This window comes from Tursiops truncatus, chromosome 18, assembly GCF_011762595.2.
Source record: "Tursiops truncatus isolate mTurTru1 chromosome 18, mTurTru1.mat.Y, whole genome shotgun sequence".
Taxonomy (NCBI): domain Eukaryota; kingdom Metazoa; phylum Chordata; class Mammalia; order Artiodactyla; family Delphinidae; genus Tursiops; species Tursiops truncatus.
The window spans coordinates 8,786,311-8,805,824 of record NC_047051.1 but is presented as its reverse complement, the minus strand read 5'-3'; the positions used below and the strand labels follow the sequence as shown (position 1 = coordinate 8,805,824).

Sequence of the window (19,514 nt, the reverse complement as noted above, 5' to 3'; positions counted from 1 at the left end):
AAAGTGGGCTCAAGAATAGCAAGGAAGTGCAGTGGTTAAGAATCCGTATGCCAATGCAGGGGGCATGGGTTTGAGCCCTGGTCTGGGAAGATCCCACATGCCGTGGAGCAGCTAAGCCCGCGTGCCACAACTACTGAGGCTGCGCTCTAGAGCCCGTGAGCCACAACTACTGAAGCCGGCGTGCCTAGAGCCCGTGCTCTGCAACAAGAGAAGCCACTGCAATAAGCCCGCGCACTGCAACGAAGAGTGGCCCCCACTCACCGCAACTAGAGAAAGCCCATGCAGAGCAACGAAAACCCAACACAGCCCAAAAATAAATAAATTAATTAATTAAAAAAAAAAAAGAATAGCAAGGAAGGTGTCAACACAGCTGAAGGGGGATGAGGGACAGCGTTCTGGGAGGTGAGAGTGGTGAAACCAAGTGCTGAGGGGGCCTGGCACAAAATAATCAATAAATGGAAGGCTTTCGTGCTTAAGATGAGACATAGTTGGGCCTTTACACTTGCCTTCAGATAAAATCTATGGAACAAGGTATGGAAGGAGGAACGAGCAATGTCATACTGAAGGAATAAAATATAAATGAATTTGGCTAAGATGTTGGAAAGTGGTAAAGACTGAAGTAGGAGGTGAAGGCTTGATAGCTCAGTGAACTGCAGAAGATTATAATTATTTGTCTAGTAATGACTAATATGCAAAACATTTTCTAGCAATTTCTTTAAAATTAAGCAGCACAGAATGGGATGTAAGTTGTTTCCCTGTAATATTGTAGAATTGCTTTTCATTAAGAATCGAGGTTAAAAAAGCTTACTTTCAAGTCACTAGTTACCAAACTTACCTATTAGTAGCTCCAATGAATCACAAGGAAGACAAATTTTAAAATATAATGTTTTTCAAAAGCATCAATAAAAAGCTACCATTAAATACACTGTGTATTACCTATTTTTTTCACAACAGAAACTACAAATCCTATTAGGTCCACCTCAGAACAAGGTGGCTGGAAGTCTGGATCCAATAATTTGTTGAAGTGAAGCAGCTCCCTTGGCTGATAAACTTGTAATAGAATTTCATCTGAAGCCTACAAGAAAAAAAAAATATCAGTATATGTAGATTCAATAAACAAATACACATCTATCAAAATTGAAAAATCATGATGAAAAATTTATACCGGTAGTTGTTGATACTGCGTTTTTTTTGTTGCTGTTAACTGTATGTTAGCTCTTTTGGATTTACTTTTAGATTTTGATGCTGCAAGATGATAGATTCTGTATCTCTTTCCCTCTGTTAAGAGAGAATATAAATCTGATGATGGACGCCAGATACTCAACACAACTAGAGAAAGAGGAAAAAGACACAATATAAGAAATGATAATCATTGAGAGTTCTTGTTTAAAAATAAATACTGAGGACAATAAAGGTCTAAGGGTTATATTATCTTTTGTGGGTACTGGTAGCCCATTTTTGCTCCTCTTAACATTTTATCTACCATTTGAAATAATTTTATTAATAATAATTTTTTAAACTTAAAATTGATAAAAACAAAAACTTTACATACTGACCTGAATCTTTTTCCTTTCTCTTACAGCTCGTGATACGCAGCTTCCACACAGGTGTAACATCTCTTGGTAAAATCTGTTCCCCTTGCTCAGCAGACTCCATAGCCTTCCTGAGTTCCACATGGATCTGGGCTTGCTTCTTATCATTTAACGTCTGTCTGTGATTATTCAAGGCTCTTAACTGCTCTTCACTAAAATAACCCTGTGTCCATTGAGTACATTGAGGCAGATGATTTTGGAATAAAAAGCAAACAAAATAGAAACAAACCACCTCATCTATTGTAAATGAATCTCTTTAAATGGGGTCAAAATACAACAGAATTTAGTTCACTTTAAGGATGTAACAATATAAAAATTGAGATTAATGTACTCAGCTTATCACATAACAAATATTTTCAAGTGACTTAAACAGTTTACTAATCTTTGTGACAAGTTTACCTAGGGCAGGGCTTCCCTGGTGGCACAGTGGTTAAGAATTAGCCTGCCAAGGCAGGGGACATGGGTTCAAGCCCTGGTCCGGGAAGATCCCACATGCCACAGAGCAGCTAAGCCTGTGCACCACAACTACTGAGCCTGTGCTCTAGAGCCCATGAGCCACAACTACTGAGCCTGTATGCTACAACTCCTGAGCCTGTGGGCCACAACTACTGAAGCCCTCAGGCCTAGAGCCCACGCTCCGCAATAAGAAGCCCACGCACCGCAAAGAAAACCCAACGCAGCCATAAATGAATGAATGAATGAATAAATAAATATGAAAAATTTACCTAGGGCCAAAACAACCCTTACTTATAAATATACTCTGATAATCATAATCATCAACACTGACATTATAAATGGTTAACATCTGAATGCCTATTATATTTGAGAAATAGATCTATGTGTGGGTAATGTATTAATTCATTTAATCATTACAATAATCCTATGAGGTAGGTACTATTCCTGTTTCCATGTGGTAGATGATGAAACTGAGGTACAGACAGAATAAATAATTTACAGAGGCATATAGGAAGGGGTTGACTCAAGGGGACTCATTCTTATCCCCCTATAGTATAATTTCATTAACCCTGGAACAGTAGATACAATTTAAAACAAATATGTACTACAAGCACTTCGCTCTGCCTCTACATTTCTCTCCCAATCATTTAGCAAACTGGTGTTTGACCGTCCTGGGAACCTCACCCAGTATTAACAAAAAAAAAAATCAACCAAAAATAAAATAAATAGAAATCCTGACATATAACCTACTAGACTGCTGCTGACTTACCCATGTTAATACCCTAATCTATACTGAGAAGGGAGATTATAAAATCCCTGTGCCCTACAAAGGTCTTCCTAAATAGGCAGTGTTTAGCTTAAACATGAATTAAAAAAACAATATGTGATTTCAGAAGTCCCACAATACTAAACACTGTCACTGAAAACAAGTCCTCTTAACAGGGTATTTTAGAAATTGATGGCAATTTTTCCCTCTGAGAATGATTCAGTGACTCTCATAGAATCACATAAACTTAGAACCTTAGAGATAAGCTACTCTCAGGCTTTCCCCTGGCAGATGGCAGAGAGGAGGTCCGAGAGAGAAATCACCTGTCCAGCTACACAGGGGCAGAGCCAGGTCTAGAACTTAGTCCTCCAACTCTCATTCTGCCCCCTTTCTCCTTATAAGTAAATTTTATAAAAGGAAACCAGAATAACATTTTGTTAAATTTTATGGATGAAATTAAAACTATCTTCATAAGCTTCAACAAACATAAAGAGACAGAGGCAAATAATTTCTCAGGAGAGCATAATAAAGCCTTACAGACTTGTAGCAAGTATACTCACAGGCTTGAAACAGACTCACTTCCCACAGGGAGAATCTGAGTTGTAACATTTGGGAATATAAGGGAATTCTGTTCAGAATAGCACTGCTCACTCTCCGAGCAGAGTATTCTTTATTTTGAGGTCCCATTATTTAAGAAAGTTAAGGTTATATACAACATTTATTGTCATCAAATAAATGAGATTAATCAATAAACTGTTTTCCTAAAATTTCCCCTCCTCCCTATTTTGCAAACTAATCCTAGAATTTGCATTAATTAGATACCCAGGTGTCTAAAAATTTAGGAAGTAGCCTACCTTAATGTATGAAATGATACTCTAATAATAACATTTACATAGAACTTTGTTAACAGTACCCTTTACATACATTATCCAATTTGATCCTAAAACATCTTTTGTGCCCATTTTATAGCTCTTTCATATCCAGTTTGCTTAGCTAATCAATGGTTGAGCCATGATCTAAAGCCTATGCTATTTGTAACACATTTTTGTGCTTCTGAAAGTTTTCCACCTAAGTATCCTTAAGGTAGAGGATTATGAAATAAACTCTACGTAGGATCTGAGAAAGAGCTGAGAACATGGAAACTGAGACAGTGCTCTGAAGGTACTTGTTTTATCTTAAAAATAAGCAAGTTTTGCCTGCATTTTAAACCATATTTAATATATAAATTATTTAACCCTCTCATCCTCTATTTGGTACAGAAGTAGAAATGTAGCACCCTGGTTTGGTACATCACTGAGGACCCCATCACTGAGGTACACATCCCTTGGAGAAACACAGCATTTCAACACAGTGCTTCCTGTAGTGGCCAGATGAGTGACTATAGCTTTCCACCTTGAAGGATGAAGATTAGCCTCACTGTAGGCCAGCTTACTCTCTCACCTCAAGGTAACTTGGGTCTGGTGAATCCTTCACAGCTTCATAAAGTTCTGCACCATCTTGCAGAGCACGGACTTGCTGTCTTGTTAGTGCACGTGATGGTATACATCGTTCTGTTATATTTTCTAGGAAAAAAGCAACACTAATTAGCTGAACTATAAATTTAAGAACTCTGAAAACTAGAGAACTCAACAAAAAAAACACCCAAAGAAGGAAGGTTAAAAATAAACCACTTATCTGCTAAAAGTTCTCCAGGAAAATTTGAAACTAGTGTATTCATGGTTTAATAAGTTCTCCTACAAAGAGTTTACTTCATTAGAGCAATTTGTAAATTTCATGATTTACATGAAATTTACATGATTTACATGAAAGTGATTTCATGTAATTAAATGATTTCATGATTCACTTAATTATGAGCTAGTGATAATTTTAAGCAAATCAAATATTGAGTCCCATTTTCCTGCAAATTTATTTAGAACATGGAGTTAAACAATGAAGAAAATCATGAGATCCACCTCCTAGAGTAACGGAAATAAAAACAAAAATAAAGAAATGGGACCTAATGAAACTTAAAAGCTTTTCCAAAGCAAAGGAAACTACAATCAAGACGAAAAGACAACCCTCAGAATGGGAGAAAATATTTGCAAACAAATCAACGGACAAAGGATTAATCTCCAAAATATATAAACAGCTCATGCAGCTCAATATTAAAGAAACAAACAACCCAATCCAAAAATGGGCAGAAGACCTAAATAGACATTTCTCCAAAGAAGACATACAGATGGCCAAGAAGCACATGAAAAGCTGCTCAACATCACTAATTATGAGAGAGCTGCAAATCAAAACTACAATGAGGTATCACCTCACACCAGTTAGAATGGGCATCATCAGAAAATCTACAAACAACAAATGCTGGAGAGGGTGTGGAGAAAAGGGAACCCTCTTGCACTGTTGGTGGAAATGTAAACTCATATAGCCACTATGGAGAACAGTATGGAGGTTCCTTAAAAAACTAAAAATAGAACTACCATGCAACTCAGCAATCCCATTACTAGGCATATACCCAGAGAAAACCATAATTCAAAAAGACACATGCACCCCAATGTTCATTGCAGCACTATTTACAATAGCCAGGTCATGGAAGCAACCTAAATGCCCATCGACAGATGAATGGATAAAGAAGATGTGGCACATATATACAATGGAATATTACTCAGCCATAAAAAGGAATGAAATTGGGTCATTTGTAGAGACGTGGATGGATCTAGAGACTGTCATACAGAGTGAAGCAAGTCAGAAAGAGAAAAACAAATATCGTATATTAACGCATATATGTGGAACCTAGAAAAATGGTACAGATGAACTGGTTTGCAGGGTAGAAATTGAGACACAGATGTAGACAACAAACGTATGGACATCAAGGGGGGAAAGCGACAGGGGGGGTGATGGTGGTGTGATGAATCGGGATATTGGGATTAACATGTATACACTGATGTGTATAAAACTGATGACTAATAAGGACCTGCTGTATAAAAAATAAAATAAAATTTTAAAAAAATAAAGAAAATCATGAAGAAATGCAGAACATAAAATTTTCTGCAATAAAAAAGGTAGATAAAAAAAGTAAAATTTCACATCCTTTAAGCATAAAACACTATAATTTTTATTTTTCAAATTGATGCCACAGGGAAAATAAGCTCTAGTTCCAGGTATAAAAACATAAAGATCAACAACTACAACAGCAAAAATGCAAGTTCTATTATGTAGATAAGGACACAGAGGAAAGAGAATGACAAACAGCTTGGGGAGAATAATTTGATAGTTCTTTCCCTTGTTGCTTTTCTTACTCTAATACCAAAAATTGATGCTACAAATACTTTAGTACTAAAGCTTACGGGCCAGTTTAATTAAGACTTCTGAAAAGTGCTGTAGGTATGTAATGTTTAATTGCCTAAGACAATTTGTGAGGATCTAAAAGCTCATTATGTTGAATAAAGATGTGATATTTCGGGGCCAATTCAATGCTTATCTGTTTACCTATGTAATTTTTTTTTTTCAAATCAGAAAAAATTCAGAATTAGAAAAAAAAAAATCTATTACTCAAAATAAAGACAATTCACCCAGTTAGAAGCCTCTAAAACTCTGAAAAAAAGATCTTGTAAATACAACTCATTTTACCTTCATGCTCTTCAAATTCTGCTTGAATTTTAGTGAACAGGGCTTCCAGTTTCTTTTGTTGGGCTTCTGCATATTTTGTTGCTTCCTTTTCTTCTTCTCTTTCATTGCGAAATATGTATAATCCAGATGATGTCTTCTCCATCCACTGTAATAATGTGTCAAACAGAAATACAGGGTAGGCAGCAATCATTCAAATTAATTGTCTCTAAAGAAAGAAATACAGAGTAAGTTTCAAGAATACATCATACCTGTATAGGGTATGCTCTTTGAATAATTATGTCAACACAACCAACATTTCCTCCATCGCTGAAAAGTGATGACAAGGGAAGAGGAAAAGGTCTAGGATTGGAAAAGAATCCGAGTTTGGCATACCAGCAAGCAGGCCGAGTGCTGTTAGCAGAAATCTGGACAAATTAATAAATTGATTTATAAGTTAAATATATACCTGTATTCAATTCTATTTCAGATTTTATGATAATTTTCCTGCTTTTACGGCTGACACCAAATCACCTCATTGTGAAATTTCAGAATGATGGAGACAATCTTAAAAACGTCTTAGGAACAGATCACATAGTAAAGGACTGGGAATAAGACCAGCACTGAACTTAACAGAAACTATACCAGAAGCAAGAAGGTAATAGAGGAAATGTCTTCAAAATTCTGAAAGAATTATAATATTTCAACCTCAAATTCTATATTCAGCCAATCTTGTAATAAGATAAAAAAACCCTGCATGTTTCCTTTCTCAAGAAGCCTCTGGCGGTTGTGTGCCCTTAAAGCTAGGGAATACATCTAGAAAGGTATGGAATTCAGAGTATAGGGCTTTCTAACTCAGAAAGAGGTGAAAATAATTTCAAGAATAACTGTGCAGCATACATAGAAGATAACCAGTTCAGAACTGAGCAGGAACATGGAGAGATCCAAGGAATCTCCAAGAAAAAGAAATGGAACTGATAAAGGTATTTTAACATAGTGAGACAATTTTTATATGGCTCCTGTGTGGGAATGAGTTGGTAATAAGGATAAAGAAAATTAAGAAAGACAAAAAAGACAAGACAGTTAATAACTCCAGGGAAAGCAGTAAGTTGTAAAGAAAGGAAATGTAATCATGGTATACTGTATGCTGAGTTGCAAAAAATATTTTTCATAGTCATTATAACATAAACATTGAATACTGACTTCACTCCTCATCTTTCATAGCAGGAAGCTAACAGTTAATGTCTAAACTGAAGGTGAAAAGAAGACCTAACAGTATAAGCAAAAGAAATAGCCAAAGAGATTGGAAGTGGCTGCCTTTGGGGAGCATGAAGGGAGGTTAGGCAGGGTTGCATCAGTGACTGCTTTTGTGTATGTGGGGCTATATACCTTATTTTACTTGAGTTTTGAAATTATGCACATATATTGATTTGATAAAACAAAAATTGAAAGCCAGTGCAACGTTGGTATTCTAAGCAACATAAAACAAAAGCCTGTTTCAGCTTGACTAAAAGCAACCCAAGTTAATGACAAATTATCTCTTTAACTTAAAAATGACTGATTTATTAAAATGCTTTCCTGAATTACAGTGATCCAGAATACAACAGAAGTAAATTCTTTACAAGGTTACCTCAAAAGTGAATCTGAATGTGCAACATTAGCAGTCATTTCTGATAGCAGTATTACAGACTATTCAACATGACAAAGTCCTGTTATCTAGGTTTAAATCTACATAGAGATGAAAGGTGTACTTTAGTATTCTATATCCAAGAATCACTGAAATCTTATGTTCTAATCATACTGGAACAGAGATTTGGCCAAGTAATCACAGTGGAAGCAGAGCAATACTATGAGAACAACATGAGGGCTACAGGTACCAAAATCAAACATCCGGTGCAAATTTACTCCTGCTCTTGAACTTGCAACTGCATTATTTCAGCTCAGTAAATATCTCTGGCTTTCCAAAAACACAAATATTTAACTATCTGAGAAATATGCCACTTAAACTAATAACAGTATCAGTACATTTTCAAGAAACGAAGCATCCTTAATAGGCATAAGTAAATTTTAAAATTTAAATGTAAACTCTCTCTAGAATTTAACTGAATCAGTGACTGATTTTTACCAAGAGTGTACATTAATTTAATTTACCTTTAACATAAGAGATTCTGGGGCTTCAAGAGGCGTACAGGCATCAGGAGAGCCCACCAGCTCTGCTCCGTGAATTATGATCTTCTGACCCACAGTTAGTCTACTGTTCTTTAAGAGAGCTAAGAGGGGAGGATCCACCTGGGCCTTAATAGCATACCATCCATCTGTAAGTTCAACAACAGCCACTTTTGTGGTATCCATACTATTAATTTTACTGCTAGAAGTTTCAGATATATTTGTGCTTAATGAAATTATTTCAGAAACACAGAGAATAAGTGTTTTTGCAGCTGTGTCATCCCTTTCCATTATCTTTTTTATAGCTGATCTTCTGCTTCTATCAATTTCCATATCATACCTAAAAGGAAAAAAAAGAATTATTTTAGAAATTGTGGGTCTAGAATTTCATTGTAAAAAAAAGTCACCGAATAATTGAGAATAAAAATTAAATACCTTTATTGAATACTGAGACTGAAGAGAATTTAAAATTTGGTAGCTGGTAATATATTAAGTTTTATACTGCTAAAATATGAACTAAATATTAAAACCCCCAAAATGCAAAAATTCTTTACTAGCAATCCCTGAAGAGCCGATCAAATTAGTAATTCATATTCTTCTCATGTGCCAAGAGGTTAAGGAGAGGGTGGGAGAAGAGGGAAGCAGAGGGTGTATGAATGTGTGATTGCTCTTAAGTGGGGGCTGGAGGGTGACAAGAGAACTGCGCTATACAACTGAACAGCAGTGTGGGATGGCAGCTGTCACCAACAACTGGCTCTGATGTGCAAGTCACAGACAGCACAGAAGTCTGACCCATACAATATATGATTACTTAATATAGCGCTTTAAACTTGCCTGTATTTGAGTTGAAGAAGTACCCTTTCTGGGTTTAGGCATCTATTAGCAAATTCTTTAGGAAAGGCAAATTCCATAGCTGCCAGTTTCCATATAATCCATCTATAATGATTATAGACCCAAACTCTAGAAATAAGCTTTGGATCCACACCTGGGGTGTCACACAGAGCTCTGAACAAATAAAAGTAGAAGAAATAATAAAAACCAGGTAAGATGATACTGAATTCAATAACCCCAACTATTCTTTGCACAAAAACTAAATTGTACAAGATCATTCAATAAGTTGTTATGAGTTAACGTAATAAGTATTATAATTTTAGAAAATGACATGTATCAAAATATGCTAATAAAAATTTCACTTAACATGTTAGTCAATACAATTATTTCAACTGGAAAATGAGATCCTTACTGTAAAATAATATTTTAGATTATATATTTCTTATCAAAGAGATTGTTTTTAGAAATCACCTAAGAACTTCCTTCTCTAGTCCTGGTTCTCTTCTTGATATCTGCTCAAATCTACAACTCCTCCTCCTTTCCCATTCTCACTCTCAGCACTACATAAACAGAAGTAATTAAAAGAGAACTTCCATAAACTTCCACCCTCCTATCTACCAACCACTAGCATCAGTACCCTTACACATTGCCTTCTTACTCTATTTAAAAAATTGTATACCTCTCCTCACCTAACTCTCTCTTACCCCCTTTTTCCAGCTTTATCTTCAAAGTATTTATCACTTTTTAATATATTATACCATTTACTTATTCCCTTTTAAAATTTTCTTTCCCTGTCCCAAACTAGAATATATGATTTATTAGGGCAGAGATTTTTTTGTTTTGCTATCCCTAGTACCCAAGATAGTATCGGACACATAGTAGGTTCTCAATAAATATTTGTTGAATGATCAAAAACACAGCTTGAGCCTCAACAATGCAGTTTGAACCATGCCCACCTGATTACAGAGTAATCACTCAACCTCTACACTATGCAGTCTACCTAATACAATTAAGTGATACAGCTGTTACTTTTCCAACTAGAATCAACAGCTGATATTTGTTATGTGGGACAAGTACCAAGATGTAAATAACATTCGTGTTTTAAAATACTCCAAAAACATAACAAAAATTTAAGAAAAAAATATTTTAACACTTTTCTCAAAACTACAAACTTAAAAAGATATACTGAGATCTCAAAAATAAGGGCACAGGAGAAAGGTTTCCTATCTCTTGTCATTGGCATGAGGTAATACCTCACTGATAGCAAACATTTAAAATTATGTTTGTATAAACACTAGAATCCTAAGAGGATATATAGTTCCTAAACTGTTGATTTTTTAGGGCACTGGAGTTTTCTAGTCACTTGGTATTACTGATATTTAAGTATTTCTGTTTAACTTTATTTTTTATATTTTATATTTACTGAAATACACAATGAAAGAGAATATCCACACAAGTATACACATGTGTGTGGGTTTACAATAAGGCCAACTCACACTTAACCTTTCTTATCAGTTTTTATTTTATAAAAGCTATAATGTCCTAATTTAAGAAAAACCAATTCACTAAATCCTAAGACAAACCAAAATTCACTTTTCAAAAGATTTCAACAGAATATCAAGTGAACCACATGTACTTAAAATGATTCAATGTATAAACTTCTGATTTCTAGCCAAATTTTTAAGTTCAGGAGAGATAAGGAAAGATAAAAAGGGACTTGTGAGGAAGAGAGAGATGATGGAACATACAAAAGTTAGTTAATACAAAATTTCTTTTTGCAGAGAGTACCTATAAAATTCTTCTTTTCCAGCCATTCCATCATTGGAGGGTATGAGCCATCCACCATCAGCCAACTGTATTCCCTTTCCAGCCCATAAACTTTCCTTACCAAAATAATCCTGAGTGTGAAACTGAAAAGACTCTGCATTTTTGCTGTTAATTTTTACACAATGTTTAGAAACACCGTACCTATATAGCTGCACAAAATAAATGATAGAAAAATTTGATAATGAGTAAGAAACATCAAACAAAAGAATGTTTCACAGAAAAAAAAATTATAACACACCCAAACTGAATCTACCCAAAGTTTTTCATTTAAATATGAAAATATTCACTATAAAAATATGTAACTTACTTACTGGAAGTCAAAAAATTTTTACATAATATAAATGACCTATACATTCAAGAGTCTGCTGCACCTTTCCCATTCCCCTTATGTACATGCCTCCTGCTACATCTGCCATAGGAAGTCGTTGTGGGGATAAAAAAGTAATTTAATGTTTAAGAAAACCTCTTAAGTTAAAAAACTCAGAAGAGGCCCAGACTCTCACCTCTCCATTGCTCCAAATTCCAACTAGATAGTACTGGCTTAATAAGAATCCTTTTAAAAATGTAAATGGCTCTTAGCAGGTTCAGGGTTATGAGTCATTCACACTTTAAATTCAATGAGACTACTTTAACACCCAGCTGAGAGCACTTATAGTAATAAAATGAATACATTTTGAAGGCGAAAGAGAAATTGTAATTTTGAAGCACTGATCACTTTAGGATAAGACAGCAGAGGAGGAGGTTGCCACTGCAGGCTGATTAGGAAGCAAGATGATTTTACTCATCCATTTCTGCATCAATTTGTTTTCTTTAAACAATTTGAAGATGCCAGTTAATGAAATAAAGTTACACATTACTATAAAAGCTATTAATTAGCATTATAGACAAAAGCATACCTGTTTATGAGAACATGCAGTGGGGACTCGGCTTTCTACTGCTACTTTCAGAGAGATTCTAGGCATAGTGGATGTTTTTGCAAGATACAGACTGCCTGGCTGTGGAAAAATACGTTGCCTTTGTTTCTTTTTAATTCGCATATCCTGTATATCTCTGGCAGTCTGAAGATTTGTAATTAAATCTATTAAAGAATAAATAATTAACAAAAAGTAAAATTGAATATAAAATTTAAAAGCACAACCCTTGTTTTATAAAATGATATATATCAATTTGCTCTAACTTTAAATCTTAAGGGATGAAAAAAAGTTTCTACTTGATAAATGTTTCTAAAAGAACAGAAATAGATTATTTTTATTTCGAATTTGGAAGAAAATTAGTAGCCTGATAAAAATCATAATCCAATAATAGCTGTCCTAGACTGCATGTCTAATAGCTTTTTTTTTTTAAGAAGAATGTCTACAGTTAGCTACCTTTGAAAGAAAACATTAGAGTAATTTAAACTTAATCTTTGGACAGAAAATAAAGCAATACAAAAGGTTTTGAAATTAGTAATCATCATAAAAGGGGCAAAAATCCTCAAGGTGTTATTTAACATAAGAAATATATATATCTGAAAGGCAAAAATACATCAACACAAATTTTCACACAATACCTAAAGGTTCTTCTTCACCCTTTGTGAAAAGCATAGCTGTTGTTTGATGAATTTCACTGTCATTAACATTATTTTCACGATCACCAGAGCCATGTTCATCTATGTTTTTTTGTTTTTGTTTGTTTTCCTCGAAATTAGTATTCCTGTTAACACACTGTTCATCTCTGTGAACATGCGATTTAGTTTTAAAAGGTGGGACAAAGACTTTCATTGGTTTGCCTGTAGTTGTCGAGTGTCTCCTTTTTTCATTTCTTGGGGCAGGAACCTTACAAAGTGGCTGCCCTGAAACTGGTAAACTGCTTGAAGACTTTTCCAAGGTTGGGTGTTCAGAAAAATGAGATTTAGATAGAAATTCTTGACCAGATGCAGTGAAATTTGGATTCTGCATTTCTCGCCTTTCCGTACTTGTGCTACAATGGGGAGAAAATATTTAAGCTTGATTATTTACCAGTAAATGTACATATATATATATATATATATATATAAATGTTTTGGAATATGTATTTTTTTTTCATAGACCCTCAATTGCTACATGGCAATCCTATTCTGGTAACCGTTCTGCATTTCATCATGGTTGCCCTCCAAAACAATACCACACTCTCCAAGTCTGTAACTATCTCTCACACACTGACTCCCAGGCTTTGACTTTACCACCTACAAACATGAGAGAAGAGAATGTGTCAAACCTGGATTCCCCCATCTGTCTCTTCCAGGTCTATCACAGCTCCTCACTTACCTCCTTCGCCAGACATCTGTCTACCCGTCCTCTTCTCATGGTAACCTCTTCACCTGTATTCTTGACCCCATCTAGTATCCCAGTCTCCTCGGGAGCCCCACTCTTGCAATGATATTCCATCTCCTTCCTTTCTCTATCATCTGTTACACCTTTTTCATTCAGAAAGCCTTGCCCACTCTTGACTTTTTTCTCAACCTTATCTCCCTTTCAAGCGGATACTGTTACGTACCCCTCATGGCCAACCTTCCTCCGTAGGTAATCTAAACTAGCTATTTTCACTTCCTCACTTTCCACTCTCTGAACTCTCATTTTCCCCACTATTCTACAGAAACTTTTCTCAATAAAGTTGCTAATGACCTCCCAATACCAAAATTAAAAAAAGCTTCATGTGTAAACTCATTCTGCTTGGCCTCTAACAGTTTTCACAACTTGTTCCTTTTTAAAATTCTCACCGCGAATATTTACACCACGATTGTCCCTCTTTTGCTTTCTTTCCTTTTCTTTTTTAACTGTTTTTTTCTTCTTTCTCTTAAAAATCTTCCTGCCTCCAAAGTTGGATTTCTTCCCTAGACACTTCCCCTGGGTGATATGAGTCATTTACATTGCTTAAATTACCATCTAACAATAAAAATATCAATCTGTATCTTTATGCCCGACACTCCCCAGGTGTTATTCCTATACTTTGAACTGCATCTAGTACCAGACATCCCTATCTTGATGTTCCACACTCATCTCAAACTAAGCATGTCCCAAACTAAACTTACCACCTTCCCTAGCGTACATGTTCTTCCTCGATATTTTGTTGAAAACCCCATACTTCCTTTTACCCAACCCTAAGCCCATGGAACTTGAAGTTACCCTACAACTTATTTAGTTATCCATTCATCTATCCAGCAAGTATTTAATGTGTTCCTACTACTTTCCAGGCAGTGTTCTGGCTGGGGGATATAGTGACAAATAAAACAAATTAATAGAGTCTACATTCTAGTGGGGGGAAACAGACAAACAAGTAAATATGTCAATTGGTATTACATATGCTATGGAGAAAATTAAAGCATGGTAAGGGGGACAGGAAGTGTGTCCAGCAGAAATAAATAAACGATATTTTATATAGGCTGGTAAGGAAAACATTATTGACAAGGTGACATTTATACAGAGACCTAAAGGAAGTGAGAGGGAAAGCCATGAAGAGATTTGGGAGAAGACTGCTACAGGCAGAGTAGACATCACGTACTGGGCTAGACACAAGTGTGCCTGGAGCAGAGTAGGCAAGGGGAAAGTTAGCAGGTGAGACTGGAAAGGTAGCAAAAAGGCCAGATCACAAAGAACCTGCGTACCATGGTAAGGACTTCTGGCTTGTACTATGAGATAGGAAGTCATGGAACAGTTTTTGAGTCCAGAAATGACATAATCTGCCTTATACTTAAAAGGATCCCTCTGGCTTCTTTGCTGAAAATTCACTGTGTATAGGGAGGTGGGGGGAGGCAAAGTAGGAAGCAGGAAGACCAGTTCTGTTGAAATAATGTAGACAGTTTTATGGTGACTTGAACCAGGTGTTAAGGGTGGAAATGGTGAGAAGTGATTGGATTTGGCATATATTTTGAAAGCAGAGTTGTTAGACTTTTACATTTATAGGAAAACAAGTAAGGGGAAAGAATATCAGCTTTGGAGATGTTACATTTAAGATATCTGTAAGTCACCCAAATAAAAATGTCAAGTAGGTAGCTGAATGAATAAATATGTTGTTCAGGGAAGAAATCTGGGCTAAAGATATTAATTTTGGAGCTGTCACCAAATAGATGGTATACAGAGTCATGAGTGGATGAGATACTAGGGAGGAAGGGCAGGAAGAGAAGCCATCTGGAGCTGAACCATGCGGGTATTTAACCTTTAGCAGTTAGGGGAAGAATTAGCAAAGGAGAGTAAGAAAGAACAGCCAGTGGGATAGGAGGAGACGTAAGACAGATGTCCCAGAAGCCAGAGTAAAGAAAATGGTAACTGGTAATCTTGATGAGGGGTAGTGGGTAGTGATGAAAGACTGGGATGGGCTCAGGAGAGAAAGGGAAGAGATGAAGTAGAGAAAGTGAGTTGAGACAATTCTCATAAGATGTGCTTTAAGTGGGGCATAGAAATGGACTGGTGGGATAAGAGGAGTCAAGAAAGGCTTTTCTTTTCAAGATGGGAGATTTATAGCAACTACCTACACTGATGGGACTAATCCAGTAAGGTGGAAAAATGATCAATGCAGGAGAGAGAGGGGACAATGGCTGGACTGGTTTTCTTGAATAGACCTAGATGAGATCAAGTGCACAGGAATGAATAAACCTGTGTACTCCAAAACTTACTTTCACTGATTTTTCACTCCAATGTTTTTAAATATGAAAAATATTGTGAAAATGAGGAGTTTGCTTTGCAAGTTATGATCAAGACCTCTATTTGAATCCACATGGAGATATTTTGCCACTCTCAGTTAATGACTCTCTTGCCAAATCTTGAATCTGTCTTCCACTCACTCTCTGCTCTCTACCACATGTACTAACTAAACTAAGGCCTTTAGTTCCTTACTAATCTCCTTGCAACCTTTTCTCTCTGGTCTGTTTCTAAAACACGAATCTGGTTACGTCACGTCTCTTCTTAAACTTCCAAAGACAAAGTATCGCCTATCCAGGTTTCGACTTGTCAGAAATGACATACAGGAGGCTTCCTTCTTGGTCCTACTCTCTCCATTTCTTTGTGTTTCCTCGTCCTCAGCCCACCCCCAGCCTGACAAATCCCATGATGAAAGTCACACAACTTCTTACTGTTTCCAGATTTGGAATGCCCTCTTTAACCAGCATTCTTTACATTCCATCTAAAGTACTTTTCCTATTAAACTTTTGTCACATAATTAAGCTGCCAATTTTTCTGTGCTCTCACATCACTTTATTATATTCATTTTAGTATTTATAGCACAATAATTCTTTTCATGCCTGGCTCCAAGACAAGCAATCTGACTTGGACTTACATATCTTTTCATCTATCAACACAGTATAAATTAGATACTTCGAAAAGGTGCTTAATACCTGTTTGTTAAATGCATAAAACTATTTTCCCATCATATGAGTAAATTCAGGTAATATGTAGATAAGTAAGCATTTACTTTATTTTTAATATTACAACCTACTTTTGAAAATGAAAATTTTAAAAATCACCTGGATTTCTACATTCAAAACATGTATATTAGTAGCCTGCTGAAAAATATATTCCAGAATACAGGTCGATGACTTTTTCAACAATGTCACAAGTAGTTATTTTTGAAAAGATAACATTAATGCAATTTAAACCATATGTTTGGGCTTAAAAATTTACCATTAGAAAAGATTTTACAACTGCTGTCTACAATTTGAGATGCTTCTGTGATATTCACATCCATTATCTATAAGTGACACCTCAGTAACTGCTTCTTCTGGGCTTTTTTCTATTGAAGAGCCACCATGGAGAATGGAGATTTAGCTCCTACAAGACCACTTCCACTTTACCAAACACTCTTTCTCTCTCTCCTTTCCTCATCTTCCCAAGTTACATATTCGATTCTATCAATATTTTACATGTATATTATGACTAAATACTTTTTACAGCTGAGTGTGTTATATTAGTAAAAGGTATATGTGGTATTAATATGTAGTACATTCTCATTGTAATTCCTATCTTTACAACTTTTGTTTTCCATTGGGTTATTATTTTTTTAAAACTCTGCTGCTTTTCTATGTACCTATCATTCATTCACACCCAAACTCTCAGCTTTATACATATAATTCTCTTTTCATTCTGCTCCTTGAATAGTGTTTCTTCTAAGTTATTTTCATTAGTTTGATTTTTGGTTATTTCATTTTTGATTTTTGTGATGTTCGGTAATCTTTGGTTGTCTGTTCCTATTTAAGCATCGGGGATCACAGAGCTGTTTGGAAGCCTTTGGTACACCGTTACTGATTGTAAGCAACACTGTAGATTAACTGGAAGCTTCTAATAGTGAAAACTTAGCTACCAGCATTCTGGAAGCTGAGTGGGGGAAGAAGACCTGGGGAGGAGAGCCCCCCAACATTCAGTGTGCACACATTAACCTGATCCCCTTGCCTTCAGTATATTACTCCTGCCTTCCACTGTGCCTAGTGTGTTCAATAAAGAAACCCTGTATTGTACCCTCCCTGGACAGTTAACCTCTAGTCTTTTGTTAGACTGCATAAGAGGTAGTGCCCAGCTTCATGGAGTGAAGGAGGGGATTTGACGGCATCTTAAATAGATTCTCAACCTATATACCCTTATTTTGGCTCCTTCTCCACCACCCAATTATTTTTTCTTTCTTTTTTTCCTTAATTTATTTATTTTTGGCTGTGTTGGGTCTTTGCTGCTGTGTGCGGGCTTTCTCTAGTTGCAGCGAGCAGGGGCTACTCTTCATTGCGGTGCACAGGCTTCTCATTGTAGTGACTTCTATTGTTGCGGAGCATGGGCTCTAGGAGCGCAGGCTTCAGTAGTTGTAGCTTGCGGGCTCTAGAGCGCAAGCTCGGTAGTTGTGGCGCATGGGCATAGCTGTTCCACGCCATGTAGGATCTTCCCAGACCAGGGCTCAAACCCATGTCCCCTGCACTGGCAGGCAGATTCTTAACCACTGTGCCACAAGGGAAGTCCCTCACCACCCAATTCTGAAGATTCACCAGTTCCTGAGCTTCTGAGGCTTCTTTAGTGTAAAATGATTGGTTCTCTCCTCTCCCCACTACCACTTTCAAATCAGTTTTCTCCTGTATGTATGCTTTGAACAATGTAGTCACTGTGGTCTCTCCTCTCCCATTCTCCCTGTCTTTGGGGAGGGGACGTGTGTGTGTGTATATGTGTGTATGTATGAATTCCTTCATGGTTGTTTTGGTAAAAATTTGAGAGGCAATTAAAGTAGGTGAGTATGCTCAATTCACCATCTTTACCAAGAAGTTTCTTAATACATTAAAATACTTCAGGTTCTGCTTTAATCTTTTTCTGGTAGGCAAACTCTCCCAGGGCTTTATTCTACCAAAATGGTCTGGGTACCTGTCTAGGTTTAGCCACACAGCTCTAATTCTGGGATCTCCCCCTTCTGTATAATCCTGATGATTCCCTTTACTTTCTCCTATGTTGAATTCCTGTTCCTTAAATCCTATATCTTCCTCCTTCTGATTTATGGACTTTAGTTAGCTCCCTGAGAAAAGTGTGTGGGAGACAAACCTTTTGATACTTTACATCTGAAAAATGTTTATCCTCACACTTATTTGATATTTTGGTCAGTGGTAGAATTCTAGGTTGAAAATCATTTTCTTTCAGAATTTTAAAGGCATTGCTCTGTAATCTATAACCTTCTAGCTTCCACTGTTAATGATGAGAGGACTCATACCATTATGACTCTGGAAACTTCATTTGAAACCTGATTTTCTAAAATTTCACAAGGATATACTTTAGTACAGGTCATTTTTATTCATGTGCTTACTCAGAGGGTCCTTTTAATCAAGGAAACTCATGTCCTTCAGTACTGATAAAATATCTTAAATTATTTCTTTGAAAACTTGTATTTCTCCTCTGTTACTTCTTTCTCAAAGTCCAATTCTTCAGATGTTAGAGCCACAGGACTGACTTAAAATTATCTTTCATTCTTTTTTCATCTCCTCTTCTTTTTTGCACTATATTCTGGGAGTTTTCATAACTTTTATCTTCTATTTCTTCTACTGAGTTAATTTATTTGTGCCATCATATTTTTAATTTCCAAGAGCTCTTCATATAGCAACTTGTTCTTATTTTACAGATACAATATGTTCTCTTTCCTGAAAATATTAGTACTTTTTTTGAAGTTTTCTTCTTGTTGCATGGTCTATTTCCTCTAAGTTCCTTTTCTGTCCTTTGGTTTTTGTACTTTGGATACTATCTTTCCCAGAGGCTTTCTTCCAATGACTAGTGATCCTTGATTATCTATTCTAATTTAAGTGTGAAGCACTGAAGAGC

At 36.1% G+C, this 19,514-nt stretch overlaps 2 protein-coding genes across 10 annotated transcripts in view; one reads left to right on the top strand and one right to left on the bottom strand.

The window, feature by feature from the left end:
* Positions 1–1,714, top strand: part of N4BP2L1 (NEDD4 binding protein 2 like 1) — a 35,355-nt gene extending 33,641 nt beyond the window's left edge. Inside the window, exon 5 of one of the 2 annotated variants that reach the window (XM_033843581.2) lies at positions 1,583–1,714. Coding sequence is in view for 1 of the 2 variants with exons in the window: in XM_019936769.3 (XP_019792328.1) it covers positions 1,583–1,589 (7 nt within the window). In the remaining variant the exon portion in view is untranslated. The remainder of the gene's footprint in view (positions 1–1,582) is intronic. The other variant, XM_019936769.3, reaches the window with a different exon arrangement.
* Positions 1–19,514, bottom strand: part of BRCA2 (BRCA2 DNA repair associated) — a 63,748-nt gene that overhangs the window by 18,183 nt on the left and 26,051 nt on the right. For 4 of the 8 annotated variants that reach the window (XM_073795024.1, XM_033843574.2, XM_019936763.3 and 1 more), the window contains 11 exons: positions 12,779–13,188; positions 12,126–12,307; positions 11,191–11,378; positions 9,406–9,576; positions 8,557–8,911; positions 6,678–6,833; positions 6,430–6,574; positions 4,255–4,376; positions 1,557–1,755; positions 1,166–1,329; positions 937–1,075 (listed from right to left, as the gene is read on the bottom strand). In XM_073795024.1, the coding sequence (XP_073651125.1) occupies positions 937–1,075; positions 1,166–1,329; positions 1,557–1,755; positions 4,255–4,376; positions 6,430–6,574; positions 6,678–6,833; positions 8,557–8,911; positions 9,406–9,576; positions 11,191–11,378; positions 12,126–12,307; positions 12,779–13,188 (2,231 nt within the window). Of the gene's footprint in view, positions 1–936; positions 1,076–1,165; positions 1,330–1,556; positions 1,756–4,254; positions 4,377–6,429; positions 6,635–6,677; positions 6,834–8,556; positions 8,912–9,405; positions 9,577–11,190; positions 11,379–12,125; positions 12,308–12,778; positions 13,189–19,514 lie in introns of those variants that run through there. The other 4 variants (XM_033843571.2, XM_073795023.1, XM_033843576.2 and 1 more) reach the window with 4 other exon arrangements.